This window comes from Pelobates fuscus, chromosome 13, assembly GCF_036172605.1.
Source record: "Pelobates fuscus isolate aPelFus1 chromosome 13, aPelFus1.pri, whole genome shotgun sequence".
NCBI lineage: Eukaryota > Metazoa > Chordata > Amphibia > Anura > Pelobatidae > Pelobates > Pelobates fuscus.
The window spans coordinates 9,377,189-9,403,895 of record NC_086329.1 but is presented as its reverse complement, the minus strand read 5'-3'; the positions used below and the strand labels follow the sequence as shown (position 1 = coordinate 9,403,895).

At 43.4% G+C, this 26,707-nt stretch overlaps 1 protein-coding gene across 1 annotated transcript; it reads right to left on the bottom strand.

Annotated features, from left to right (window-relative positions):
• Positions 1-4,413: 4,413 nt before the first annotated feature.
• NAA30 (N-alpha-acetyltransferase 30, NatC catalytic subunit) lies at positions 4,414-18,066 on the bottom strand. The gene is made up of 4 exons (XM_063439230.1): positions 17,502-18,066; positions 9,136-9,259; positions 7,639-7,694; positions 4,414-6,650 (listed from the first exon to the last, which is right to left on the bottom strand). Exons 1-4 carry the CDS (start codon positions 17,946-17,948, stop codon positions 6,513-6,515), a joined length of 765 nt encoding a protein of 254 aa, XP_063295300.1. The 5' UTR covers positions 17,949-18,066; the 3' UTR covers positions 4,414-6,512.
• Positions 18,067-26,707: the final 8,641 nt, after the last annotated feature.

The following is a 26,707-nucleotide window of genomic DNA, read 5'->3' as shown; positions in this document are numbered from 1 at the left end:
TGAGACAGATGAAGAATCCACTTATCCCAGAGCAAAGTTATTGTACCTATAAGGTGAGTGAAACTACAAAAGGAGCTGAAGAGATATTTATCTACTTTGTATAATGAAAAAAGCACTGATTTATTGGAGATTATTCCCCGATATTGATAATAAACAAAGTATTAGTGAGTGTTATTTTCCTGATTTGTCTTCATTGATGGAATTGAAATAAAAGAATGAGACAGATTCAGTAATAGACGAGTTTGTTTGTTCTTCATGAATTTTCTAATTAAATGAAGATCACCTACAATTTTGTTATTTTGTACAGTTTCATAAAGTCTTAGATTTCTTTCGGTTATCTATTTTTTTTGTGCCCAAATATAAAAAAAAAATATATATATATAAAGGCATACAAAATGCTAAGTTCTCAACAAGTGGCTGAGGATGACCAGTCATTAAACCAATTTCTCTTTATTTATTTATTTTAAATCAGGCTTTGGGGTTAAAGAGGAACAGGCACTTGCTCAATGTTAGCACAGCCTAATGTAAGCAGTTTTATTGTGTTTGATCTCACCACAATCTTTTTGGCACCTAGCTGCAGTATGTGAGACTTCTACTTCCGGACCAGAATGAGGTCTGAAACACGGTGCCTGTTTGTGCTCATGTGTTTGTTAAGCTGGGAACTCTGGGATAGTTATAGAAACATGATTTCTAGAGTTTGTGTCCACGAACTACTTCTTAATAAAGTCCAACTTGAGATATGCCGGTGATGCATAACAATATGTTTCTGCTATGTTCTATGTTAAATAACTTATAGTTCACTACAGTTCCATGCACTTTTAAAAAAATGTATTCACAGCATTTCTGTGTTGGTGGTGGAGCGTGCTCAATCGCTCTTGTCCGGCACCATAAAAGCCACTGAGGGGTGAGGGAGAATGAGCTCCACTAGAACTAGAAGTGCAGTCACAAAGAGAAAAAATATATATATGGAAACAATTAATGGAGAATTCACACAAGGCCAAGAGAAACCAGGTACAAGTAAAACATTAAATATATCTGCACCAATACAACAACAAAAAAGATTAAAAAAAAATAAGCTGTGCATGGGCAAGGGAGTCAGGATGGATTAAAATGCTACACAATATTTATACAAAACGAAAACCCCAGCTATATATGGCACATTTGAATCATCAAATGTAAGGTTGGACTGGAGATAATCTTCTTTTTTTTTTTAAACACAGGTTAAAAAACATTCAGGACCACAGTAAGTTTTAAAACATTTTTGACAATTCAGAGAAAGGTAAATCAGTTATTTGGGATACACCAGCAGTGTTAACTGCAATCACTGCGCTGTCTGAATTTGCTGCTGGTGAAGTAGTTTTCACACAGTAACTATGAATAATTCCCGAGAGTACGTTACGTCCAAGGTGTAATCGGCTGGCAGAATAAGGTACATGCTTTAGCCGTGAGACTGTCACCTGGTCATAGAAGGAAAGAAATGGACTCCTTTATAACAGAAGACAAATCAGAATTATACAAACCGATTTGTTTATCCACTTATCAAGGGGGTTAAATCTTCTACAGATATACGGGACATGAAGGTTCCGTGTTGTGGTACAAGTGTCTCCTCCAACAGATACCAGACTGCTTTTTGTTGGCGCGGTTGTAGCAGCTGGAACTTCAGTTGATTTTGATAGATTAATAGAATGTCAAATTAGGCAGAACAGCGGAGTTAAAACTTTAATCTTATGTTAAGAAATCCAGACTGCAATATGTAGAAAACACGTACCTGGACTATTTTGGACCTTACCCACCAGCCTAAAACGAGGTCCATGACACAGAATAAGGTTATTTTGCACTTGAGTAATAATGCCTTAGTGCTACAATGTGCATTTATTCGGATTTTGCGTTTTACCAGTAGTCACTATTCACATGATAACCATGAGAGCGAGTACCAAACACATTATACGGCATCATTCCTTTGAAGGATGGAGAGGCTTTGCCTATACACTTAGGGGACGCTGAATACTTCCATCTGCTAGGAAGGGTTCAATCGCTTATGGTGTTCCCTCTGAAATGAGGCACAGTTGATTTAAAGGGACACTCCACTGCCCAAATACAAAAATGAAAAATCCCCATTTAGAAGATTTAGCCCAAACAAAAACATGCATTAAATTATGCATTTTTTTTTTCATTTGGTATATATCTAAAAACACTTGTAAAACCTGCAGATCTGCCTTCTAACCCCACCCAGACTTTCTGTGGCTGTCCAATCACAGACTACCCAATGAGAAGTCTTTGTAAGGCAGGTGCACAGGGCAATTGCTGCTTCGAGTTTAGCTTCACTGAGGAAGTAACAGGACCAGTTGTTTGATTGACAGACATGGGGGTGTAACCAGGTTAGTTCATAAAAGCGTCAATTTCTATTGAAATCTGTATTTTCTGCAAAATTAAAAGAAAGAAGACATACAAATGCATCGAACCTCAACCTCAAGTATAAAAGAGAGCTGGATTCTTTGTTATGATGTAGGAGGTTCCAAATGGCGACTATAGATCAGATTGTACGATGGAAGGGTCTTAAAAAAGTAGACATTTAGGCACATAGTTCCTGGATATAAAACCGCACTCTAGCATATTTATTAAATACATTTTAAAAAAATGATTTTTTACTTTGTTCACCAAACAGGCAACTCCTTTTAGATCAGTATCTGATAAGAGCAAACGTTTATGTACAGAGAAGTGTATGAGAACCAAGAGTTTAATGGTGTCCACTTAAAGGGACACTAGGCGCCAAGACCACTTCAGCCCATTGAAGTGGTCTGGGTGCAAACTACCATCACCTTTAACCCAGAGCATGTAAACTGCAAAAATTACCTGCTAGGGTTAACTCATCAAGTGGCTGTCTACCAGCCATCCACTAGAGGGACTAACAGGTGGATATGGGCGACTTTTGGTCGCCTAAACAATGTCCTCACACTCTGCACGAGGACTTCCAGCATCACTGGAATCCCCATAGGAAAGCATTGAATAATGCTTCCCTATGGGGAAATCCTAATGCGAATGAGGCAATTGCCACGCATGCGCATTAGGTCTCCCCCGCCGGTTGACATTGGCCAGTGCCAAGGGACATCACGCTGGACCCGAGTAAGTGACAGAAGGGGGAAGCTATATTGCCACAAACACTAGTTTGGGGAACATTTCTATGGGGAATGTTCAGCGTCTTCATGAAGACCGTTTGAGTGACTGCCACTACTTTCTCTGAAAAGGCAACGTGTTCATTGCTCAGCCTGAAGCGACATGGTATAAACACCAGAACAACTACATTAAGCTGTAGTTCTGGTGACTATAGTGCCCCTTCAGAGCTGTTTTCAAGACATCAAAATACCAGTTTAACTAATTTTAGTACTGCAAAACAATCCTTACACAGGCGTGGTAAAAAAACAAACATCCCCCCCACCTCAAAAAAAATATTAACCCACAACAGACCAGTTTACACTTTACCTTCAAACGCAAACATAATTAAAGCAGCATGGTCACCCCCACCACCTGCAAAATGAGTATTTAAAAAAGATAAAATCTCACAGAAATTCCAACCCTGTCAAAATATATACTGAGACAAAGTAGGGAATACTTTGTCTCAGTAGATTTCCTACACCTGACACTCCTAGACACTGGGCGGAGCTATCGCCGTCTAGAAGCGTCAATCTACCTGCCTGCAGAGATATAAATGGTGTCTACGGAGGATCCTGCACTCTTGTGGATGGCTGGAAGAAGATGGCGACACCTGCGAGGGATAGGATCAGGTAAGTAAATCTCACCTGTCCCTGCTCAAAGCCCACCAGCAGCCGTTGGGGGTCTTTGCAAATTATACAAAGTCCACAACAAAAGTTATCAAGAAGGTGTGTGTATTCCAATGATAAAGTTATGAGAGTTGGTCTGACTACACGCGTTGGATGTACTATCTGATCGATTTGACCAATGACGGGACAATTTTCCTTGGGAGATTGGATGTGTGGAATTCCATTTAAAAATAATAAACGTGTCTGTATTTGCTGTCAGTATAAACTAACCTGGCCTGATTGGAAACAATCCTCTTTGAAGTCATGGGGAAATCCTGGGGAATATGTAAGAATATTTAGTTGGTGTAAATGATGCCACCATTAGCAACACCACCTGTAAACTACAACCGCTCTTCACAAATACCCTCTTTGTAATTGAGCTGTACTCAGCTTAGACATTCACTTAATACATTAAAATTGTACCAAACATGTGCTATTAAAAATACAAATAAACACACAAATTAAAAAAAAAAAAAAAAAGGAAAAAAAAGAACTTTCTTTAGAAACTGGTCACATCTTTCTATTGGTCAGTGTTTCTTTATCGAAAGCAAAGATGCACAGCAGCCAAGAACATAATTTAAACAAAATCCATATCTACATCACCAAAAACACAGCAGAACAAGGTTTATTTTAGAACGCACACCAACCCCATTAAAATTGTATTTAGCGTTTCAGTGCTAAAAGTAATGCAATGTTTTGCAGAATGTACGAGTACTTGAAAGTAACCAGTTCAGAGCTGCAAAAACCGCAATTGTGTTGTATGGTTTATTATTTCAGCACTGAAAGGGTTAAGGCAGATGAGGGAAAAAAAAAAATACAACATTTAATAAGCAAATATATTCAACACTGAAATATATTAATGATCTTTTTAAGAACAATCTTGTTTTGCATTTTAGTGACATTTAGAATGTAATGATTCCAATTAAGTTATGATCCAACATTGCGTTTATGGAAAAGTTAAGATCTCAATAAAAGTGATTTTACCTTTTCAGAAATGGGTGAAATTGTTTTGATTTTCATTATATAGGACACTAACATACAGTACAAATTCTGTTGGAGACAGATCAAACGCTGAACACACAAGCAGAAAAAAAAAACTAATTTAACAGCAAGCACCAAAATGAATTCCTCAAACTTAATATTGACAAAGTATTGAAACAAATTATGGAAAATATAAAGAATTACTGTAAATCTGATATTTTAGAATGGGTTCGTTCATTTAAATTATTTCTATCTGCTTAGAAGGCCTGTTAATTTACAGACATAAATCATACACCTGTACAGTTTTAAAGTTGAAAATCAGTACTTAGCAGTAGGTATAAGATTCATAAAAATATTGGTGGCTATAAATCATTAAACAAAAAACATTTAAAAAAAATTCTGCCAAAAAACTGAGATATAATGAAGAATAAATGAGGGGGAAAGGAACATTTATACTGGCTTTGTTTGGAAAAATAAAAATACACATATATTAAATAGTATAATTGTGAGATCTGTGAATGAAAATATTACTTTATATCCTACAGTGAAGAACAGTCTCTTCTAGATTAACATGAAATAAATGCAGATGCAGTGTAATACAATAGAACTTTTAGATTTATTTTAAAGACAAAAGAGAATGTTTAGGATAAAGTGAAGCGGATATCTCAGTAAAAATTGTATGGGGGGGAAAACCCCTAAAAAGACTATAAAATGGGAAGATGAAAGGGGAAAAAAAATAAGAGGGGGAAAAAATAAGAGGGGAAAAAAGGATTCTCTAGAGATTTTTGCAATAACAGTATTAAATAAAATCATACCAAATTTACAATATTTCTTTTCCTTTAAAACCCCTCATTCGTAAAGAAAAGTGCATCCAGAACCAGCATAGATTTAAGTTATAGTATTGTTTTTTGTTATTATATCCTTTTTAGCAGCTAAATGATTGTTTTATTCCCTAAATAGCTTACACTTTGTGAGAAAAAAAAAAAAAAGTGAGTGTTTCCTTTAATCACCACTCAAATGATTGGGAAAACAAAAAAAAGGTCTAAATTATCGAAATCTGAAATAATTTACTGTAAATTTAAATAAAAGTAAAGTCGATTGGGAAGAAAAGCATGCAGTTAGCAAGAGGGTGAGGACAAACTTTACTGACCCCAAACAGGCACTGGCAGACTGTAATTACCGTTACTTATTGTAACACACACACACACACCACCCTACAATACATTTGATTCCCCCCTCCCCCATTGACTATTCACCGAGGTACCAATATTCAAGAATGCAAATTTAAAGTTGGAAATTAAAACCTAAAATGTAAGCTTTCCTCCCCGTCCTTCCTCAGAAAACTATGGCAAGGATTGTATGAAATGTTAGTACATTTATAGAATTTTACAATTTACATTGGCTGCTGTAATCTCTGTAATTGCAGTTCTCACATTAGGTCTCTGATAAATGTTCATATATTTTTTTGTTTTTATTTAACGCAGTCAGTAGATTTGCAAATTAATGAATATGTCTTGGCTAGCCACTGGCACATCTTGCTGGTACCAAAAGGTCTCTCTGCTGTTCGAAACACTGCTCTTAGGACAAATGCGCCATGCCTTAGTGCAACAAATATTTGCGACGCAATGGGATACTGACAGAAGAGCTGCATGGAGGGGATGTCCTGTCCGAGCATCCACTGGGAATTTGCTCCTTGATTTGACATTCTCTTTCTCAACGCAGCCATAGTTTAAGACGCAGTGCATCTACTCCATTTAAATAGTATCTGAACAAGCGCTTATCTCGCACAAAACCAAGATTCTCATAAAGTTTCAAAGCAGACTTGTTTGTAATCTCAGTTTCCAGGACCACCTGTATTAAATCAAAACAAAACAAACGATTAAAATCGATAATTTATAGGAGAAAAAAAATAAAAATTACTGTGGCTATTAAAGTGTCCCCTGACAGACACTCACTATCCAAGTGAGGCAAGTTATGTCCACTGCGTATTAAAACGTATCAAACATTACCGGGGAGATGTACCAAGGCAAACAGGTGCAATCCTGGGGCAAAGTGCTAAATAAAGGGCAATCACCATGGAAACCAATAGAATGTTCCTAAAAAAAAGCACCAGTTTAGGCATAGTAAATCTCCCCACATAAAACCAATGACCTGCTTTAACTATACACTGTTCCCTTAAAACTAAACATTTGGAGCATTCTTTAAAAGAGTTACTCTAAGCACTGCAGTGTTTGAAGTGGTCATGGTGCTCGCAGTCTGTATGTGTGGTGTATCGCTATCAAATGCTGCACATATAGAGTTAATCCCCTTTACTGCTGGAGGTGTAACTCCACCTCTGGCAGCGTAATTGTGGCACCATTAGCAATCCCAGAACAAGAGTTCCTAGCTGGCCAATGTTAGTTCTGTGCATGTTTCTCTGCACAGAATGCCGTTCATTGGCGGAGAGTGGTCAGCTGACTTCCTCAGCCAATTAATGGTGATGGGATCGGCATCTGCAGCTCTGCATAAGCTGGATGCACACCACCAGATAAGCAAAGCAGCTGGACAGTGCGGACCCAGGTATGAGGACAATCTATTATAAGGTAACGGGGCTAGATACTCCTCACGTCAAACACTACAGCGGGGTTTAGTGGTTAGGAGGCATGGAGTAACCCTTAACCCGATCTATGCCAGGTGACATCCCCCAACGAAGATAAAGTTAACATACCTTTTTATCCAGCCTCACAAATTGAAATATAATCATTTAACAGTATATCCTAGCATGTTTAAGCACTCACATAAGTAAAAGGTGATGTCAACAATATGGAACAATAGAGCAAATTAGAATTAAATGACTTACCTCATCACAATCCCCTTCAACCATGGCATAAATAGCTTTCTTTACCAAATTTGTACCTGAAATTTAGATGGGAAAGACACAAAACACTTTAGTGAATGGATTTTGCAGCACATCTAAACTGTCCATTTATGGTTTTTTTTCCCAATTGTTTTCTGTTTAAGACTATTTGTACGGTGACTAAGGATTTAGGTACAATGAGAGCCCCAATAAGCTTTAGTGATTACAACTCTTGGATATTCCATTTAAGATCAGGTGTTCAACCGCTGACTAACTGGAGGATATTATTGGCCATACATTATATTCCTTATCACCAACTAGATATCACAGTATACCCATGCATTACGGCTACAGATACTACAGAAGGGGGTATGTGCCATCTAAAGCTAGCTCCTAAAAATAAAACAAACTTCCATTTACTCCCACAGATCTCAATCCAGGAGAGAAAATTAGGGATCTGGTGAAACGGAGGCTGTGCAGCGCCAGACAACTCAAAGTTTGCAGTAAACGTGCAATTATAAAATCTACAAAAAACTAATTCTCCAAGGAAAGATTCCACTATCTAGGTGAACACAACAAATATAAGCTTACAGAGTACATACCACATTTGCATGTGTAGATTAAAGACATTTGTTATTAGTTTAACGAGGTCTTAAAAGCACATATTTCCGTCTTCCTAGGAGATGTGCATAAGCACTTTTTTTCCGCTGAAACGAAACAGCTAGCTTAAAGGGACACTTTAAGTACCAAAACAACTTTAGTTTAATGAAGCAGTTTGTGTATAAATCTTGCCCCTGCTGTTTCACTGCTCAATTTTCTGTCATTTAGGAGTAAAATCACTTTTGTTTATGCAGCTCTAGTCCCACCGCTCCTGCAGGTGACCTACACAGTCCTGTAAAGAGAGATCTGGTGCTTAAACTTTATTCTTTATTACATAGCCCAGGCACAGGCAACCTTCGGCACTCCAGATGTTTTGGACTACACCTCCCATGATGCTTTAGCAGCATTATGGGGAATGTAGTCTACAACATGTGGAGTGCCGAAGGTTGCCAACCCCTGGCATAGCCGGTTTAATTTAATTTAGAATTCTTTATCTCCTGCTCTGTTAAAAGCCTGCAGCAGCCTCCTGCATGTACTAAAGTTCAATTAACAGAGCAGGAGATAAAAACTTCTAAAGTAAACAGTGCTGTCACATCTGAAAATGGGACCTTTTTCCATGCATGCTGTGTCAGTCACAGCCAGGGGAGGTGTGGCTAGGGCTGCATAAACAGAAGCAAGTGTCATTTAACTCTAAAATGGCAGAGATTGAGACTGCAGAGGTATGATCTATACAGCAAAACTGTGTCATTAAGATAAGGTTGCTTTGGTGCTTAGAATGTCCCTTTAACCCCTTAAGGACCAAACTTCTGGAATAAAAGGGAATCATGACATGTCACACATGTCATGTGTCCTTAAGGGGTTAAGATCTGTAAGATGAGAAACAGAATGCGGTTTTCTTACCAATGCCTTTCCGTCTGTATTTGGAATCCACCGCTAACATGGCTATATAACCTCTCCGGAACATCTTTTTGTGCATATCCAGCTTGCAGACAATGGCACCTACACACTCTTCTTCCACCATGGCCTGAAATACAAGCATTGCAACGTATAATTTAAGAGGTTTCTGGAAAATGCATATATAAATACAAACCACGATAAACCATGCTTGCCCACCAAAAAAAAAAAAAAAAAAAGTAGATAAAGGTTTTCAGGTTTTCCACGGTTAAGAAATTCACTCTATTAAAGGGCCAGTTTATCTGATTGCACAGTTAAAGAGGAGTCTTTGCACAATTTATTAGTTCAGAAACTGTTAACTTAATTATCAATCGTGCAGTGTTTGACAGTTCTGTGAGTGGAGCCAGTAGACGAGATTGCATCTCAGGCTAGATCATAGTCATATATATGGACAGCCCATCAGTCTGAGAGCAGAGAGGCTTCCATATACCATAACCTATACAAGAAACAAAAGATGTTATGGTGCACAGGGTCTCATTTTTACCCTTATGTCAAACTTGTTTTGGTAGAATCAAAGGTTTACCTATTAAATAGCACTGTGGAATATAAATAACTAATTATGGACAGAGATAAAAGACACCGAGATTGAACAAAGCTCCAGTTCTTTGAAGGAACACCAGGGGGCACCAAAGGACCTACAGTGTGTGCAAGTTGATAACTTGTTTAAGACCCATTAAACAATTTTAACAATGACATATGCTTACAAAACTATTACAATAACTTTAAATAATAAAATCAGAACTGGAGGGCGGTTATTACTTAAACTCTCACAGATCTCGAACGCTGGAGATTAAGTAAAACCATAAGCGCTTCTAGTGCAATTATAGAATTTATCTTTATTATAAATTATATTGTTAATGCTTTTGCAGCATGACTGGTTCAGTTTAATAGAAAGAGATTTCCACCGGCAAAGTGCGGTGTTTCTATTCAGGAGCAGGATGGTTAAATAATAAATGTACTTTTTGTGGTTTAACGCATTGCTGATGGCCTGTCACAGCTGATTACTTTGAATACACCCCACCCAAAGCCATTATATTGCTGGCGTGACTCAGGGCGTTCCATTTTCTACATAATGTATGTGACGAAAGTGTATGTCTTACAAAAACGCTACATGTCAAGACGTGCTATCTGTACAGCTTCCCTCCAATAGATCATGGTTGCACAGCCTCAATTCAGCTGTAAGTGAAACAGAGGTTTTAAAATAAACCTTTTTAACAAGTTCCTGGGATACACACGTTTAACCCCTTAAGGACACATGACATGTCATGATTCCCTTTTATTCCAAAAGTTTGGTCCTTAAGGGGTTAAGTCAAAATGTAGTGGTTATGGTGCCCCTGTAAAAATGACTCAATGAAGCCAGCTTTAGTCAGAAAACAAGGTGAATTTAAAGCGAAATTCAATGTAAAAACAGCAGAACTGGTCACCGGCAACTTTGGCCTTAAAGTTAAAATGAACTTTGAACTCTCCCTTTAGTAAGTAACTCTACTGCACATTGTAGGAAATCTAGTTGGCTTTAATCTATATGTACAATCACTTCATGAATTTAATATATTAAAAAAAAAAAAAAAACACGTCAATAAATCCTATATTTGTCAGGAACCATGGGAAGCTTGCTGTAATTATAGACTGGTTACTAATCATAACATGGGCTTAATGGAGCACTATAGTGCCAGGAAAACAAACTCGTTTTCCTGGCACTATAGGGTCATTAGGTCCCCCACCCTCAGGGCCACTAGAGGCTGGATTAACACTCAGTGAAATTGCTATGTTTTCAGCTGCAGGGTTAAAACAAGAGGGACCTGGCACCCAGACCACTTCATTGAGCTGAAGTGGTCTGGGTGCCTATAGTGATACTTTAACAATGCAAAAAGGTACTTCGCTATAGGCTACAATATGGCTGCCAAAAAGAAAAGATATACAAATAACACATAATATAGCATCCATTCCACAGGTAGCAGCCTCATCCTTTGCAGTTGAGCAGGTAGATTACCAACCTAGAAGACAAGACACTTGGAACCCGCGGATCCTTTTTTTTTTACCCCATATAACCAGCAACTACATCCCTCCCGGCAGCGTTCAGCGAGAAGAGCATATTCCCTCAGCCCGTGATATATTTTGGTGGATACAGACTGCAGAAAATGTACCGAATTCTGGGAGAGTGAAAATTGTATCCCCGTCAGCAGGAACCAGCTGGGCTAGCGGTTTCTGTTGTGGGCTAGGCTTGGGTATTATTTCCAGATGGTGAAACGCACACAAGGAGCATAGTTTTTCACAGGTTTGGGATAAAGTCTATTCACTGCCAGAAGACATGCAACCAAGTATGCGCAAAGCAAGCACACTAACTTTGGAACCAGAACTAAATTCTGCAAGTCTTGCAATAAAGGAAGTGTAAACATTAGATCTCACTTACAGGAAGTGTTTAGGAAGGCTATGTAAATCATGTACAGTGAGGTGTGGCTGGGGCTGCATAAACAATTGAGAAGTGAGACAGCAGGGGCATGATCTATACACCAAAACTGCTTTGTAAAGATAATGCTTTACTTTAAAAAAAGGCATTGGGGGGGCGGGGCCTGACTAGCATGGAGGACAGACGTGCTTAGGCAGAGCTCCTCAGCAAACGGGGTGACTAACGGCACTTACAGCTACATAAAGCCTATAAATGAAGCCCAACTTCTACTTCCCTGACCCACGATGGGGATGGGGACCGATGGAGTGGTCCGTGACCCACCTGAAGCCTGCTTGCCGTACTCCTCGAGACGCAGGGCCTAGCGCGCGCCAGCCGGGAGGGGCGGCCGACCTCCCGGTCAGGAACCGCATGGTGAAGCTGCACAATGAGCAACAGCCCCGCTACTCCCCCCCCCCGGACCGTCGGGGGTGATCGCGGTCCAACTCAGAGAAGCAAACCCGGATCGGTGAGTGCGCAGGGCGAAGCCACTCCAAACTGCAAACTACCAAGCGTGACACCCATCATGGAGGCCGCCACGCGCTTTCCCGGTCCAAAGGGGACAAGCAACGGACTCGAACAGAAGCTTGACGCACTATTCGCCAGCTTCTGGCTCAAGATAGAGGGTAGAACACAGCCTCCTACCTCACAACAGCCACACAGCCAAACGACAAAACGGCTGCCTCCAACTCGGAGGAACGCTCCGAAGGTCTCACCCGCAGGACAGGCCTCATCACCATGGTGGCGGACCAAGCTGCAGAAGAGACAGGAACACCGCATGAGACGGCACCGGAGGCACATGGCACAGAAGAGAAGCAAAACCCGACATACTCACCTGCTCCACCCGGCGGGACCCGGGATTCAAAGCCCACAACATACCACCCCATCTCAGATCTCCTCCAGGGATGATCGGAACGACGGCGGTCTCACAAGGGTGGTCTCACACAGGGACAGAGGTCAGCAATGGCCCATCCATGGCCCACACACAGGGCTCCTGCACCAAGCCTCCAGAGTTGGCGTGGGGTGACTCACATGAACTATCACAAGGACTAATCACGCTCCACAATATACTGAAGCAGGTTCAGTCCAAAATGCCCGCAGTTCATTTTATTTAGAGCTTGTTACTTTTAAATGTGCCCCAGTGCTATTATGTTTTAAGTCCACTGCATGCGCCCACAACCTCCACTGGGTCCCTAAACCTCGACCCACCCTCAATATCGAGTGCTGCAGTATTAGGGTTGTTTGTTAAGCCTGTATACATGCTTCATTAACCCAGGAACCCTCCACAACCTAGTTTAAAGCAGCTACACTATAATATTACACGTGCCCTAATACCCCATCCTATCTTGTAACCCCTCTCAGACACACAGAATGTTGAAGCTTGTTTAACCATAAATTACAAAAATGTGCATGTTCCTCATATGTCATTCAATGCATTGAACGTGTTTATTGATGCTTGCTCACGCTGATGTGGCATACAGTAAGCTTGCCTGTATTCTTTCCTATATGCACAACAAAAATAAAGAATTAAAAAAAAAAAAAAAAAGGCATTGGATTGGCTGAGCTCAAGATTGATATCCACCATAGATGTGGGTCCATCCGCGCTGAGAACGTTGCGGTGGTGGAGAAACGGTAACTACTCCTTTACTGCCATCAAAAGGTGGCTGACCACCTAAACAGCCACTTCCTCACTATAGAGTTAGGAATACATGTTTGTATTCCTAACACTAGTGTTCATTTAACCCCTTAAGGACACATGACGTGTGTGACACGTCATGATTCCCTTTTATTCCAGAAGTTTGGTCCTTAAGGGGTTAATAAGGACTCTCCAAAGTATTCCAGCGCTATTGTACTGTCTCTTTATCTGGTTCTACATTTTAAAATATTTTCAACTTTGACCTAGCTCCCGGCCAGCTGTTTAGCTGTAATATAACAATAGTTCAGTTGTAACCTCACTCCTACTTATGGTGTCTTGGAATTGGCAGAATTACGTGACCACGCAGTTCACCTGTCACAGAGGCCTGTTATTAATTCTATGGCACTTGAGGATTGGAATGTGTCCTTAACCCCTCAGTGCGACTGTAAACCAATGCTCATTGGGTCAACCCGATTTCCCAGGACAATCTGCACACATTTTTTTTAGCATCCTTTATAATAACAGTGGCTTTTGTGAGTGTTTAAAGGGTGCATATTCTTTTTAAGGTTACGGAGCACCACATCAATGTTGCATTGTGTGACTTTCACAAATTAAATAGCAAACAAATCTGGTCTACCTTCTAATAAAATGTACTAGCGTTCCTAGAATTTATTCTTTGACACCAAATTTTCAAGGTATATATTACAAAATAGCATTTAAGCAGTCTAATGCACATTTAATGACGAATGTTAATTGCCGAGGACACTGAACCCATTGACAGTGTGTTAATGGGATCTGTAACAACGTGCGTTAAATAAATACGCCAGTTATGTCAGTACATATATTGTATATAATAAAACATTTACACCATAGCACTTCCTTTCGGAGTCTATGAAATAGTATGAAAGTGATGGTTTAGGAAATGTGATTCTGGGTCAGAGCAGCTGACACTTTCAGATTATTTAATTAATGAGAAACAGCTGGCAAGTCATGGATCACAAAAGGGTTTATTGATACTACAGTTCTGAGTTGTAAATCAATAAGACCAGATTGCCTGAGAAGACTCCACTATATTTTGGTCTTTGTAGAGGGAGGTCACTGTAGAAGTTGCAGAACCTGGGTTTTGGCACAAACTAGACATGGAGGTAGCTCTTTTTTTTTTTTTTACAGTGCTAAAAAAATAAGCATGGGTGGGCGGTTTAATAAAATACTGCCAACACCAATGCGATAGCAAAAATAAGCTCAACTACACAATTGCCCCAGCCACAATTAGGCAGAAATAGGATATTCAACAAAAATAGAATATGAGAACTCTGATACCAGGCAAAAACTTTGCCTAAAATTGAGGGTCGTCTTATACGTGGAATGTCACTGCAGGGGTTAAAAAAAAAACCAACAACTTATGAGCGGTGCCCAAGTTAAGATGGTGCCTGCTACATTGCGGTGTGCCACGGCCCACACACATACCTGGTCTCCCTCCCGTCGATCCACTTCTGAATGCTGTGGCAAGGAGGAAGAGGTCCCTATATGTGTGGGAGCTGCAGCAGACATCAGCACTTACCACCAACGGAGCTCCAGAGACATGCCACACCATAAAAGGAGCAGCCATATTAAGTTTTGCTCCACCTCAGATAGGTCTTGCTTTCTGATTTATATTTATGAGGGAGGAAATAGGGATCAGAGGTAATACTACTGTGATGTCCCAGCACGCCCTCACACCGCCTGCTGTTTTGTGGGAGCTGTAGTCTCCCAGCACGCCCTCACACCGCCTGCTATTTTGTGGGAGCTGCAGTCTCCCAGCACGCCCTCACACCACCTGCTGTATTGTGGGAGCTGCAGTCTCCCAGCACGCCCTCACACCACCTGCTGTATTGTGGGAGCTGCAGTCTCCCAGCACGCCCTCACACCACCTGCTGTATTGTGGGAGCTGCAGTCTCCCAGCACGCCCTCACACCACCTGCTGTATTGTGGGAGCTGCAGTCTCCCAGCACGCCCTCACACCACCTGCTGTATTGTGGGAGCTGCAGTCTCCCAGCACGCCCTCACACCACCTGCTGTATTGTGGGAGCTGCAGTCTCCCAGCACGCCCTCACACCACCTGCTGTATTGTGGGAGCTGCAGTCTCCCAGCACGCCCTCACACCACCTGCTGTATTGTGGGAGCTGCAGTCTCCCAGCACGCCCTCACACCACCTGCTGTATTGTGGGAGCTGCAGTCTCCCAGCACGCCCTCACACCACCTGCTGTATTGTGGGAGCTGCAGTCTCCCAGCATGCCCTCACACCACCTGCTGTATTGTGGGAGCTGCAGTCTCCCAGCATGCCCTCACACCACTTGATGCATTGTGGGAGCTGTAGTCTTCCAGCATACACTATAGAGCCATTAACTTCACAGAGTACCGTAGCATAGGGGAGGCATGAGAATCAGAAGTGTGTGGTTTTCCCTCAGAATTCACCTCTATAATATCAAAGTTGTGCTATTTGATGTTTAAAATATAGATTTTTTTTTAGTTTGGGGCTCAAAGAATAGGGGTCGTCTTATACACGGAAAAATACGGTACCTTTCGGCTGGGTCCCCGCTCAGGGATAGGATATGTACTACCACTGACAGTAATGTGAGGTCGGTTGGCTGCGTTCTAGTCTGTGCAGTGCTTGCTGCACAAAGCCACCAACCGTAGACATTCCCAAAATTAAAGAGAGCATCTGTTACACTTACACTTTAAAAATGTGTATTTTAATCAGACAACACTGGTTGACCGAGTGTGCTGGGGGTTGGATAGGCAAGCATTCTCAGTCAATGTCATTGAGGTTGGACAGATATGCCAATGATATACAGCTACATACAGCTATAGATGGATACACAAACTGCATGGATTCTATGGATTTAGGCCCTTAGAATTTACAAACACTGCTAGACAACATGTCTACCAGGTCATGAGTTCATTTTTTACAATCAGGAAATCCTAGCAAGCGCATGCTGACCTACTTGCTAGCATCCTAATAAACACTACATATATCATTTAGGTGTTGCATCATGCTTCAGCTCTCTGTACTACAAGGGCCCCCAGACTGGTCTTATGACATCACAATACTATTGTTTGAGGTCATGATATTAATACCACACAATGGCTCAAAATTTCCACTGGTCACTAGCGAGTGAAAGTGAGGCTGTAGCAAGTATAAATTTACCCCTGGTAAGTGTGACATGGCTTACAGTGACCAATAACTTGCAGGCCTGGCTAGTAGCACAATATATATGGTCCCCAAGCCTGGCTAGTAGCCCATTATAAGCAATATATATCTGATTGCCCCTCTCCCCCAAGCCCTGGCTAGTAGCCCATTATAAGCAGTATATATTTCACGTTCCCCCAGCCCTGGCTAGTAGCCCATTATAGGCAGTATATATCTGATTGCCCCCCAGGCCGGGCTAGTAGCCCATTATAGGCCGTATATATCTGATTGCCCCCCAGGCCGGGCTAGTAGCCCATTATAGGCAGTATATATCTGATTGCCCCCCAGGCCGGGCTATTAGCCCATTATAGGCAGTATATATCTGATTGCCCCCCAGGCCGGGCTATTAGCCCATTATAGGCAGTATATATCTGATTGCCCCCCAGGCCGGGCTATTAGCCCATTATAGGCAGTATATATCTGATTGCCCCGCAGGCCGGGCTAGTAGCCCATTATTGACAGTATATATCTGATTGCCCCCCAGGCCGGGCTATTAGCCCATTATAGGCAGTATATATCTGATTGCCCCCGGGCCGGGCTAGTAGCCCATTATAGGCAGTATATATCTGGTTGTCCCCCAGGCCGGGCTATTAGCCCATTATAGGCAGTATATATCTGATTGCCCCCGGGCCAGGCTAGTAGCCCATTATAGGCAGTATATATCTGGTTGTCCCCCAGGCCGGGCTATTAGCCCATTATAGGCAGTATATATCTGATTGCCCCCGGGCCGGGCTAGTAGCCCATTATAGGCAGTATATATCTGGTTGTCCCCCAGGCCGGGCTATTAGCCCATTATAGGCAGTATATATCTGATTGCCCCCGGGCCGGGCTAGTAGCCCATTATAGGCAGTATATATCTGGTTGTCCCCCAGGCCGGGCTAGTAGCCCATTATAGGCAGTATATATCTGGTTGTCCCCCAGGCCTGGCTTGTGGCCCATTATAAGCAGTGTGTATATATATATATCTGATTGCCCCCCAGGCCGGGCCAGTAGCCATGTCTTACCAGAAAGCAGAGCTGGGGCCAGTTGTGGATGAAGTACCGATAGGTGTATATGGAGTAGGGCTCGGACAGGTCTCGGGTGATCAGTCTCATGATGTCCGGCATTTGGAGCTCGGACTCGTAGCGCACGTATCGGATGTCCGGCTCCTCCCGGAGGCTGCAGGCGGCCAGGCCGGCGGGGAGGGAGCTGTCTGCCGGCTCGGGGCCCCGGGGGCTCCTGGGGGCCCGGTCCAGCCCGTTCGGGGCCCCCGCAGTCCGCGTGTCCGGCTCCCCGGGGCCCGGCAGGGACACGGCCTTGAGGTGCCGCAGGTCGGGGCTGATCAGGCCGTTGAGCTGGTGGTGGTGATGGTGGGGGTGATGGTGGCGGTGGTGGCCCTTGGGGCCCTCGTCCTCCTCCGGCCCGGGGGGGCCGCTGACGGCCAGGCTGCTCCCACACGGGGTGTCGGCCATGCTGAGAGACTCTCACTGCCGGCTCTCCGGGACCCTCATCACCCAGCCAGGCCGGCCTGCCTCCCGCTCTCACCGCGGCCGCAAAGCGAGACCGCCGGCACTGCCAGACCAGGCTTCCGCCTCGGGTTTTACGACACTTCCGGGAATGGGGCTCTAAGGGGGGCTGGGCTAAAACTACAACTCCCAGGAGGCTTTGCTCGTAGCTGTAGTGCTAGCAGTCCTGGGGATCAGGGACTAGACTGGCCAACCCACTGCCTGGACTACAATTCACACAGTGCTCAGCCAAGACATTCACTGAGCATGATGGGATGTGTAGTCCAAAGGAGCTCCTACCCCTCATATATCAGTAATCCAGCCCTCACTACTCCTAGCCAGCAGTATCCCCTCATATATCAGTAATCCAGCCCTCACTACTCCTAGCCAGCAGTACCCCTCATATATCAGTAATCCAGCCCTCACTACTCCTAGCCAGCAGTATCCCCTCATATATCAGTAATCCAGCCCTCACTACTCCTAGCCAGCAGTACCCCTCATATATCAGTAATCCAGCCCTCACTACTCCTAGCCAGCAGTATCCCCTCATATATCAGTAATCCAGCCCTCACTACTCCTAGCCAGCAGTATCCCCTCATATATCAGTAATCCAGCCCTCACTACTCCTAGCCAGCAGTATCCCCTCATATATCAGTAATCCAGCCCTCACTACTCCTAGCCAGCAGTACCCCTCATATATCAGTAATCCAGCCCTCACTACTCCTAGCCAGCAGTATCCCCTCATATATCAGTAATCCAGCCCTCACTACTCCTAGCCAGCAGTATCCCCTCATATATCAGTAGTCCAGCCTTCACTACTCCTAGCCAGCAGTATACCCTCATATATCAGTAATCCAGCCCTCACTACTCCTAGCCAGCAGTATCCCCTCATATATCAGTAATCCAGCCCTCACTACTCCTAGCCAGCAGTATACCCTCATATATCAGTAATCCAGCCCTCACTACTCCTAGCCAGCAGTATCCCCTCATATATCAGTAATCCAGCCCTCACTACTCCTAGTCAGCAGTACCCCTCATATATCAGTAATCCAACCCTCACTACTCATAGCCAGCAGTCCCTCTCAGGTATCAGTAATCCAACCCTGGCTGTGCATTGTTTATTACATTAAACATGGAGGAGGACTAGGACCCAGCCCCCACTACTCCTAGCCAGCAGTCATCCCCCCCCCTACAGTGACCATTCCCTGGCTGTGCATTGTTTATTACATTAAACATGGAGGAGGACTAGGACCCAGCCCCCACTACTCCTAGCCAGCAGTCATTCCCTGGCTGTGCATTTTTTATTACATTAAACATGGAGGGGGACTAGGACCCAGCCCCCACTACTCCTAGCCAGCAGTCATCCCTCCATACAGTGACCATTCCCTGGCTGTGCATTTTTTATTACATTAAACATGGAGGAGGACTAGGACCCAGCCCCCACTACTCCTAGCCAGCAGTCATTCCCCCATACAGTGACCATTCCCTGGCTGTGCATTGTTTATTACATTAAACGTGGAGGAGGACTAGGACCCAGCCCCCACTACTCCTAGCCAGCAGTCATTCCCCCCATACAGTGACCATTCCCTGGCTGTGCATTTTTTATTACATTAAACATGGAGGGGGACTAGGACCCAGCCCCCACTACTCCTAGCCAGCAGTCATCCCCCCCATACAGTGACCATTCCCTGGCTGTTCATTTTTTATTACATTAAACATGGAGGGGGACTAGGACCCAGCCCCCACTACTCCTAGCCAGCAGTCATTCCCCCATACAGTGACCATTCCCTGGCTGTGCATTGTTTATTACATTAAACATGGAGGGGGACTAGGACCCAGCCCCCACTACTCCTAGCCAGCAGTCATCCCCCCATACAGTGACCATTCCCTGGCTGTGCATTGTTTATTACATTAAACATGGAGGGGGACTAGGACCCAGCCCCCACTACTCCTAGCCAGCAGTCATTCCCCCATACAGTGACCATTCCCTGGCTGTGCATTGTTTATTACATTAAACATGGAGGAGGACTAGGACCCAGCCCCCACTACTCCTAGCCAGCAGTCATCCCCCCCATACAGTGACCATTCCCTGGCTGTGCATTGTTTATTACATTAAACATGGAGGAGGACTAGGACCCAGCCCCCACTACTCCTAGCCAGCAGTCATTCCCCCCATACAGTGACCATTCCCTGGCTGTGCATTGTTTATTACATTAAACATGGAGGAGGACTAGGACCCAGCCCCCACTACTCCTAGCCAGCAGTCATCCCCCCATACAGTGACCATTCCCTGGCTGTGCATTGTTTATTACATTAAACATGGAGGGGGACTAGGACCCAGCCCCCACTACTCCTAGCCAGCAGTCATTCCCCCATACAGTGACCATTCCCTGGCTGTGCATTGTTTATTACATTAAACATGGAGGAGGACTAGGACCCAGCCCCCACTACTCCTAGCCAGCAGTCATCCCCCCCATACAGTGACCATTCCCTGGCTGTGCATTGTTTATTACATTAAACATGGAGGAGGACTAGGACCCAGCCCCCACTACTCCTAGCCAGCAGTCATTCCCCCATACAGTGACCATTCCCTGGCTGTGCATTGTTTATTACATTAAACATGGAGGGGGACTAGGACCCAGCAGCTCACACTCTGTCACTGAGAGCACATGGGCCTGCTGGCACACTATATACTGACAGTATCAGGACAATAAACTACAATTCCCGGCATGCTGTGCTGTCCGCTTATACCGCGTGCGTTTTTCTACTTCCTACTTAGTAAGGCTGGGTTAAACAAGTACTTCCGTTTCTTGTTACTGGAGCCCTGTCTGGATGTAGTGCATGCGCACCCTCTCTATCCTTAGAGCATGGCACCTGTCACATGTCATTGGCATAAACTGACAGCTGTGCCAGCCATGGGCTCTGCTAATCCCATCCCCCCAATATACTGACTACCCCCCCCCCCAATACTGTATATACTGACTACCCCCCCAATACTGTATATACTGACTACCCCCAATATACTGTATATACTGACTGCCCCCCCATACTGTATATACTGACTACCCCCAATATACTGTATATACTGACTACCCCCCCCCATACTGTATATACTGACTATCCCACCCCAATATACTGTATATACTGACTACCCCCAATATACTGTATATACTGACTACACCCCCCCACCAATACTGTATATACTGACTACCCCCCCCAATACTGTATATACTGGTTACCCCACCCCAATATACTGACTATCCCACCCCAATATACTGCAAATACTGACTACCCCCCAAATATACTGTATATACTGACTACCCCCCCCCCAATACTGTATATACTGACTACCCCCCCCCCCCCATATATACTGTATATACTGACAACCCACCCCCAATACTGTATATACTGGTTACCCCACCCCAATATACTGACTATCCCACCCCAATATACTGCAAATACTGACTACCCCTAATATACTGTATATACTGACTACCCCCCAATACTATATATACTGACTACCCCACCCAAATATACTGCAAATACTGACTACCCCCTCAATACTGCATATACTGGCTATCCCACCCCAATATACTGCAAATACTGACTACCCCAATATACTGTATATACTGACTACCCCCCCAATACTGTATATACTGACTACCCTCCCCCATACTGTATATACTGACTACCCCCTCAAAATACTGCAAATACTGACTACCCCCAATATACTGTATATACTGACTACCCCCCAATACTATATATACTGACTACCCCACCCCAATATACTGCAAATACTGACTACCCCCCCAATATACTGCAAATACTGACTACCCCCAATATACTGTATATACTGACTACCTCCCCCCAATACTGTATATACTGACTACCCCACCCCAATATACTGTATATACTGGCTACCCCCTCAATATACTGCAAATACTGACTACCCCCAATATACTGTATATACTGACTACCCCCCAATATACTGCAAATACTGACTACCCCCCCATTATACTGTATATACTGACTACCCCAATATACTGTATATACTGACTACCCCCCAATATACTGCAAATACTGACTACCCCAATATACAGTATTTACTGACTACCCATCCCCCCAATATACTGTATATACTGACTACCCCAATATACTGCAAATACTGACTATCCCCAATATACAGTATATACTGACTACCCATCCCCCCAATATACTGCAAATACTGACTACCCCCCCAATATACTGTATATACTGACTATCCCACCCCAATATACTGCAAATACTGACTACCCCCAATATACTGTATATACTGACTACCCCCCCAATATACTGCAAATACTGACTACCCCCAATATACTGTATATACTGACTACCCCCCAATATACTGCAAATACTGACTACCCCCCCCCAATATACTGTATATACTGACTACCCCCAATATACTGTATATACTGACTACCCCCCAATATACTGTATATACTGACTACCCCCCAATATACTGCAAATACTGACTACCCCCCCAATATACTGTATATACTGACTACCCCCAATATACTGTATATACTGACTACCCCCCAATATACTGTATATACTGACTACCCCCCAATATACTGTATATACTGACTACCCCAATATACTATATATACTGACTACCCCCAATATACTGCAAATACTGACTACCCCCCAATATACTGTATATACTGACTACCCCCCAATATGCTGCAAATACTGACTACCCCCCAATATACTGTATATACTGACTACCCCCAATATACTGCAAATACTGACTACCCCCAATATACTGTATATACTGACTACCCCCCAATATACTGTATATACTGACTACCCCCAATATACTGTATATACTGACTACCCCCCAATATACTGTATATACTGACTACCCCCAATATACTGTATATACTGACTACCCCCCAATATACTGTATATACTGACTACCCCAATATACTGTATATACTGACTACCCCAATATACTGTATATACTGACTACCCCCAATATACTGCAAATACTGACTACACCCCAATACGCTGTATATACTGACTAACCCCCCCCCCCCCCAATATACTGTATATACTGACTACCCCAATATACTGCAAATACTCACTACTCCCCCAATATACTGCAAATACTGACTACCCATCCCCCCAATATACTGCAAATACTGACTACCAATCCCCCCAATATACTGCAAATACTGACTACCCATCCCCTCAATATACTGCAAATACTGACTACCTCCCCCCAATATACTGCAAATACTGACTACCTCCCCCCAATATACTGCAAATACTGACTACTCCCCACAATATACTGCAAATACTGACTACCCATCCCCCAATATTCAGTTACTTAACAGACTGGGGGGCCCCTGAGGGTGGGGGGGGGGGGGGGAGGGGGGTCCTAAGGATGATATAGTGTCAGGAACACTAATTTGTTAAGTGATCCTTTAAGGAGAAATCGATATATATAACTAGTCAAGGTCAGGGAAACCAGAAGAACACAGGTAAAACTTGACCTAAAGCACACTAAATATATATTCGCCAATATCTTGGGCATCTGGATTATATCAGCTTTGCTTTTTTGTTTTGTTTCAAACCATACAGCTTAAAGGGACACTCCAGGCACCCAGACCACTTCTGCCCATTGGAGTGGTCTGGGTGCCAACTCCCACTACTCTTAACCCTGCAAGTGTAATTTTTCTTTATGCATGCGCATTAGGTCTCGGCCGGTGGGCGGGATCAGTCTTGCCCACCAGCCGACTGAGACAGTAGGAGGAGCGGCGCGGAGGAGGAGGCAGCGACGAGGGACATCGTCGCTGCCTCAGGTAAGTGACTGAAGGGGTTTTCACCCCTTCAGCAACTGGGGATTGGGGGGTGGGAGGGAGAGGGAATCTGCAGTGCCAGGAAAACGGATTGTTTTCCTGGCACTGGAGTTTTCCTTTAATGTAAGACTTATGGTTCAAAGAGACTGCAGCCGCTGATTTATAAACACTGTGTTTTCTGTGAAATGCTGCGTTTACATTTTTTTAGAACACCTGTAGTGTGTCTCTTCTTATTACGGCAGTCTTTGCAGGAATGACATTTGATATCCTCTGTATGAAGATGCCAAATGCTCCTCACCGATAAACATTAACATGCATCCCGGTTTTGGTGGGACATTCCTGATGTCAGGGTTTAAGCCCACAATCCCACTTTAGTTCCCTGGTGTCCCACATCCAGTGACACCAGTTAAAGGAACACTATAGTGTCAAGAATACAAACGTGCATTCCTGGTAATATAGTTTAAAACGTAGTGTTTAGGTGGCTGGCTCCCTTGCTAAAGGAGTAAAAGGTGATTTTACTTACTTTATTTTTAGCGCTTCACCAGTTTTGTCACAGCTGGCCCTACCCCACTCCGCCTCCTTGGCTGAGATCATTAACGTCATCAAATTTGATGATCTCACCCAATCCAATGCTTTCCCATAGGAAAGCATTGGGAGGCTATTTTGTATGCGTGGCAAAATGTCACACTGCGCCAATCAGTTGAATCAATGAATCTCTATGAGGAAAGTTCAGTGTCTGCATGCAGAGGGTGGAGACACTGCACGTAAGTGCTGCACACTGTGCAGCACTGCCCCAGGAAGCACCTCCAGAGGCCAGTAGAGGTGTTACTAGGCAGCAATGTAAACACTGTCTTTTCTCTGAAGTGGCAGTGTTTAAATTAAAAAGGTGTCAGGCACAGGCTATAGACACCACTACATTAAGCTGTAGTTGTTTTGGTGACTATAGTGTGCCTTTAACTGTCCTCAGGCAGCACAGTGTAACCCCTTTTTAGATGCATTTGTGCTGTGCAGAGGGCAGTAGACCATGCATCTGCAATGCTCCCTGCATTGTCACAAAGGCAGTGGCCACATCGGTTGAGCTTAACCCCTTAAGGACACATGACATGTGTGACATGTCATGATTCCCTTTTATTCCAGAAGTTTGGTCCTTAAGGGGTTAAAACCAGCCTGACAAGCCCATTCAGTGGACGGGACCTCCCCTCTTTCCAAGACAGACCCAGCTATTATTGGCATCAACAGTAACGTGAGTCATGTTACTGGAGAAACCTCCCTCAAGACCTGCCCCCCCACCCAAATTGCATACCACCCACTGTTGGGAAGTATAATACACATATATGAGGAGATGCTGATTGGTGCAGCAAGGTGATTGCCACCCATGCACATTACCCCCTAAACAAACTGTAATGTTAGAAATACATGTTACAGAGTTTCCTTTTAGAGGGACACTATAGTCACCCAAGCAACTTCATCTCAGTGCAGTGGTCTGGTTGCAGTGTCCCAGTCCCACTTAGTCCTGCAATGTAAATCATTGCATTTTTTAAGAAATTGCAATAATTACATTGCAGGATTAAGACTGCCTCTAGTGGCTGTCAGTTAGGCAGCCACTAGAGACACTTCCTGGTTGCTCTGAGTATCCTAAGTGACGACCGGACGTCCTCACGCTCTACATGAGGACATCCAGCATCAGTGAAATCCTCATATGAAAGCACTGAAGCAATGCTTTTATATGAGGAGGGCCTAATACGCTCGCCGTGCATGAGCTTTAGTTCCCTGTCGGATGACATCAGAGAAGGCGGAGCACCGACCCAGCACCGAGGGACATCGGCACTGGAATCTGGTAAGTGACTAAGGGTCTTTTAACCATTTAGCTTCTGGCGGGGAGTGAGGGAGGGGGAACCAGAGGGCACTAAGGTGTTAGGAATACAGATTTGTATTTCTAACACTCTAGAATCCTATTCATTGGGTGCCTGCAGTTATATGTATCACTTGCTAAATATGGATTGATATGAATATGGATTTTTTTTTAAAGCATTTTTTAAAAGAGAACTGTCTCCTCCCAGGATTGTTAACAGTAGGTTTACTATTTCCTATATTTCATAAATGTGTTTGTGAGGTCTAAAAATTAATAAAATTAAATGTAAACATCTGTACTGTTGTATCTGGAACTCAGTGCCTCCATCTTGACTCTCTGTCAATCATGTTTTGAGTTCGGCCCTTTACACCAGTCAGTGACAGAGAAGGAAAAAAATTAAAGAATGGTCCCTAATTCTCTTCGTTCTCTGCAATGTGTGCGCTGGCCGAGCCTAGACTGAACTGGATTGTGATGTCAATTGTTACAACTTTAATGACGGTTTAAAAGTAACACTGTCTCACATGAAGAAATGGTTAAACGAAGTTCTAGGTGATGTTCAGTGTTTTACTTTTCCAGACAAGTAACATTCCCCCTTAATTTTGACGAAAACATGCAACTTTAATCCAATCCACAAGATGGCAATCTTGTTAAAGGTTTCACAGCTTTCAAAACGTCTGCCTGCAACAAATTATACAATGTTCTTAATCCTTTGTGTGCCATCCTGAAAATATGCAACAGATTGTCTTGCCTTGTCGATGGTACTCAAACAGTGAAATAAACTTACATTTACAGGTTTGTTTTCTCTTAAAGTTGTGTATACGTTAATTATCTAGTAATAGATCTGTATATACTCTGTGCTCACTCCACCCAGAGAGTGGGTCTTTTGTAGCACACATTGAGGCAGCCATCCAGAAGAATGCAATAGGGGATCTAGTTGGTGTCCTCTTTATTACAGAGAAAAGCAAGTTACCAATTGCACGGTGCGGTGTGTGACATGTGTAGACCTGGGCAGCCATCATGTTTCACATTGA

Bases quoted from the DNA above. Each gene is read 5' to 3' on its own strand.
- NAA30 (XM_063439230.1), bottom strand. From the start codon at position 17,948: ATGGCCGACACCCCGTGTGGGAGCAGCCTGGCCGTCAGCGGCCCCCCC. The intron at 9,260-17,501 runs GTAAGACATGGC...CTTGTATTTCAG, and splicing joins GGCCCCAGCTCTGCTTTCTG to GCCATGGTGGAAGAAGAGTG. The intron at 6,651-7,638 runs GTAAGTCATTTA...GATTTAATACAG, and splicing joins TTGAAGGGGATTGTGATGAG to GTGGTCCTGGAAACTGAGAT.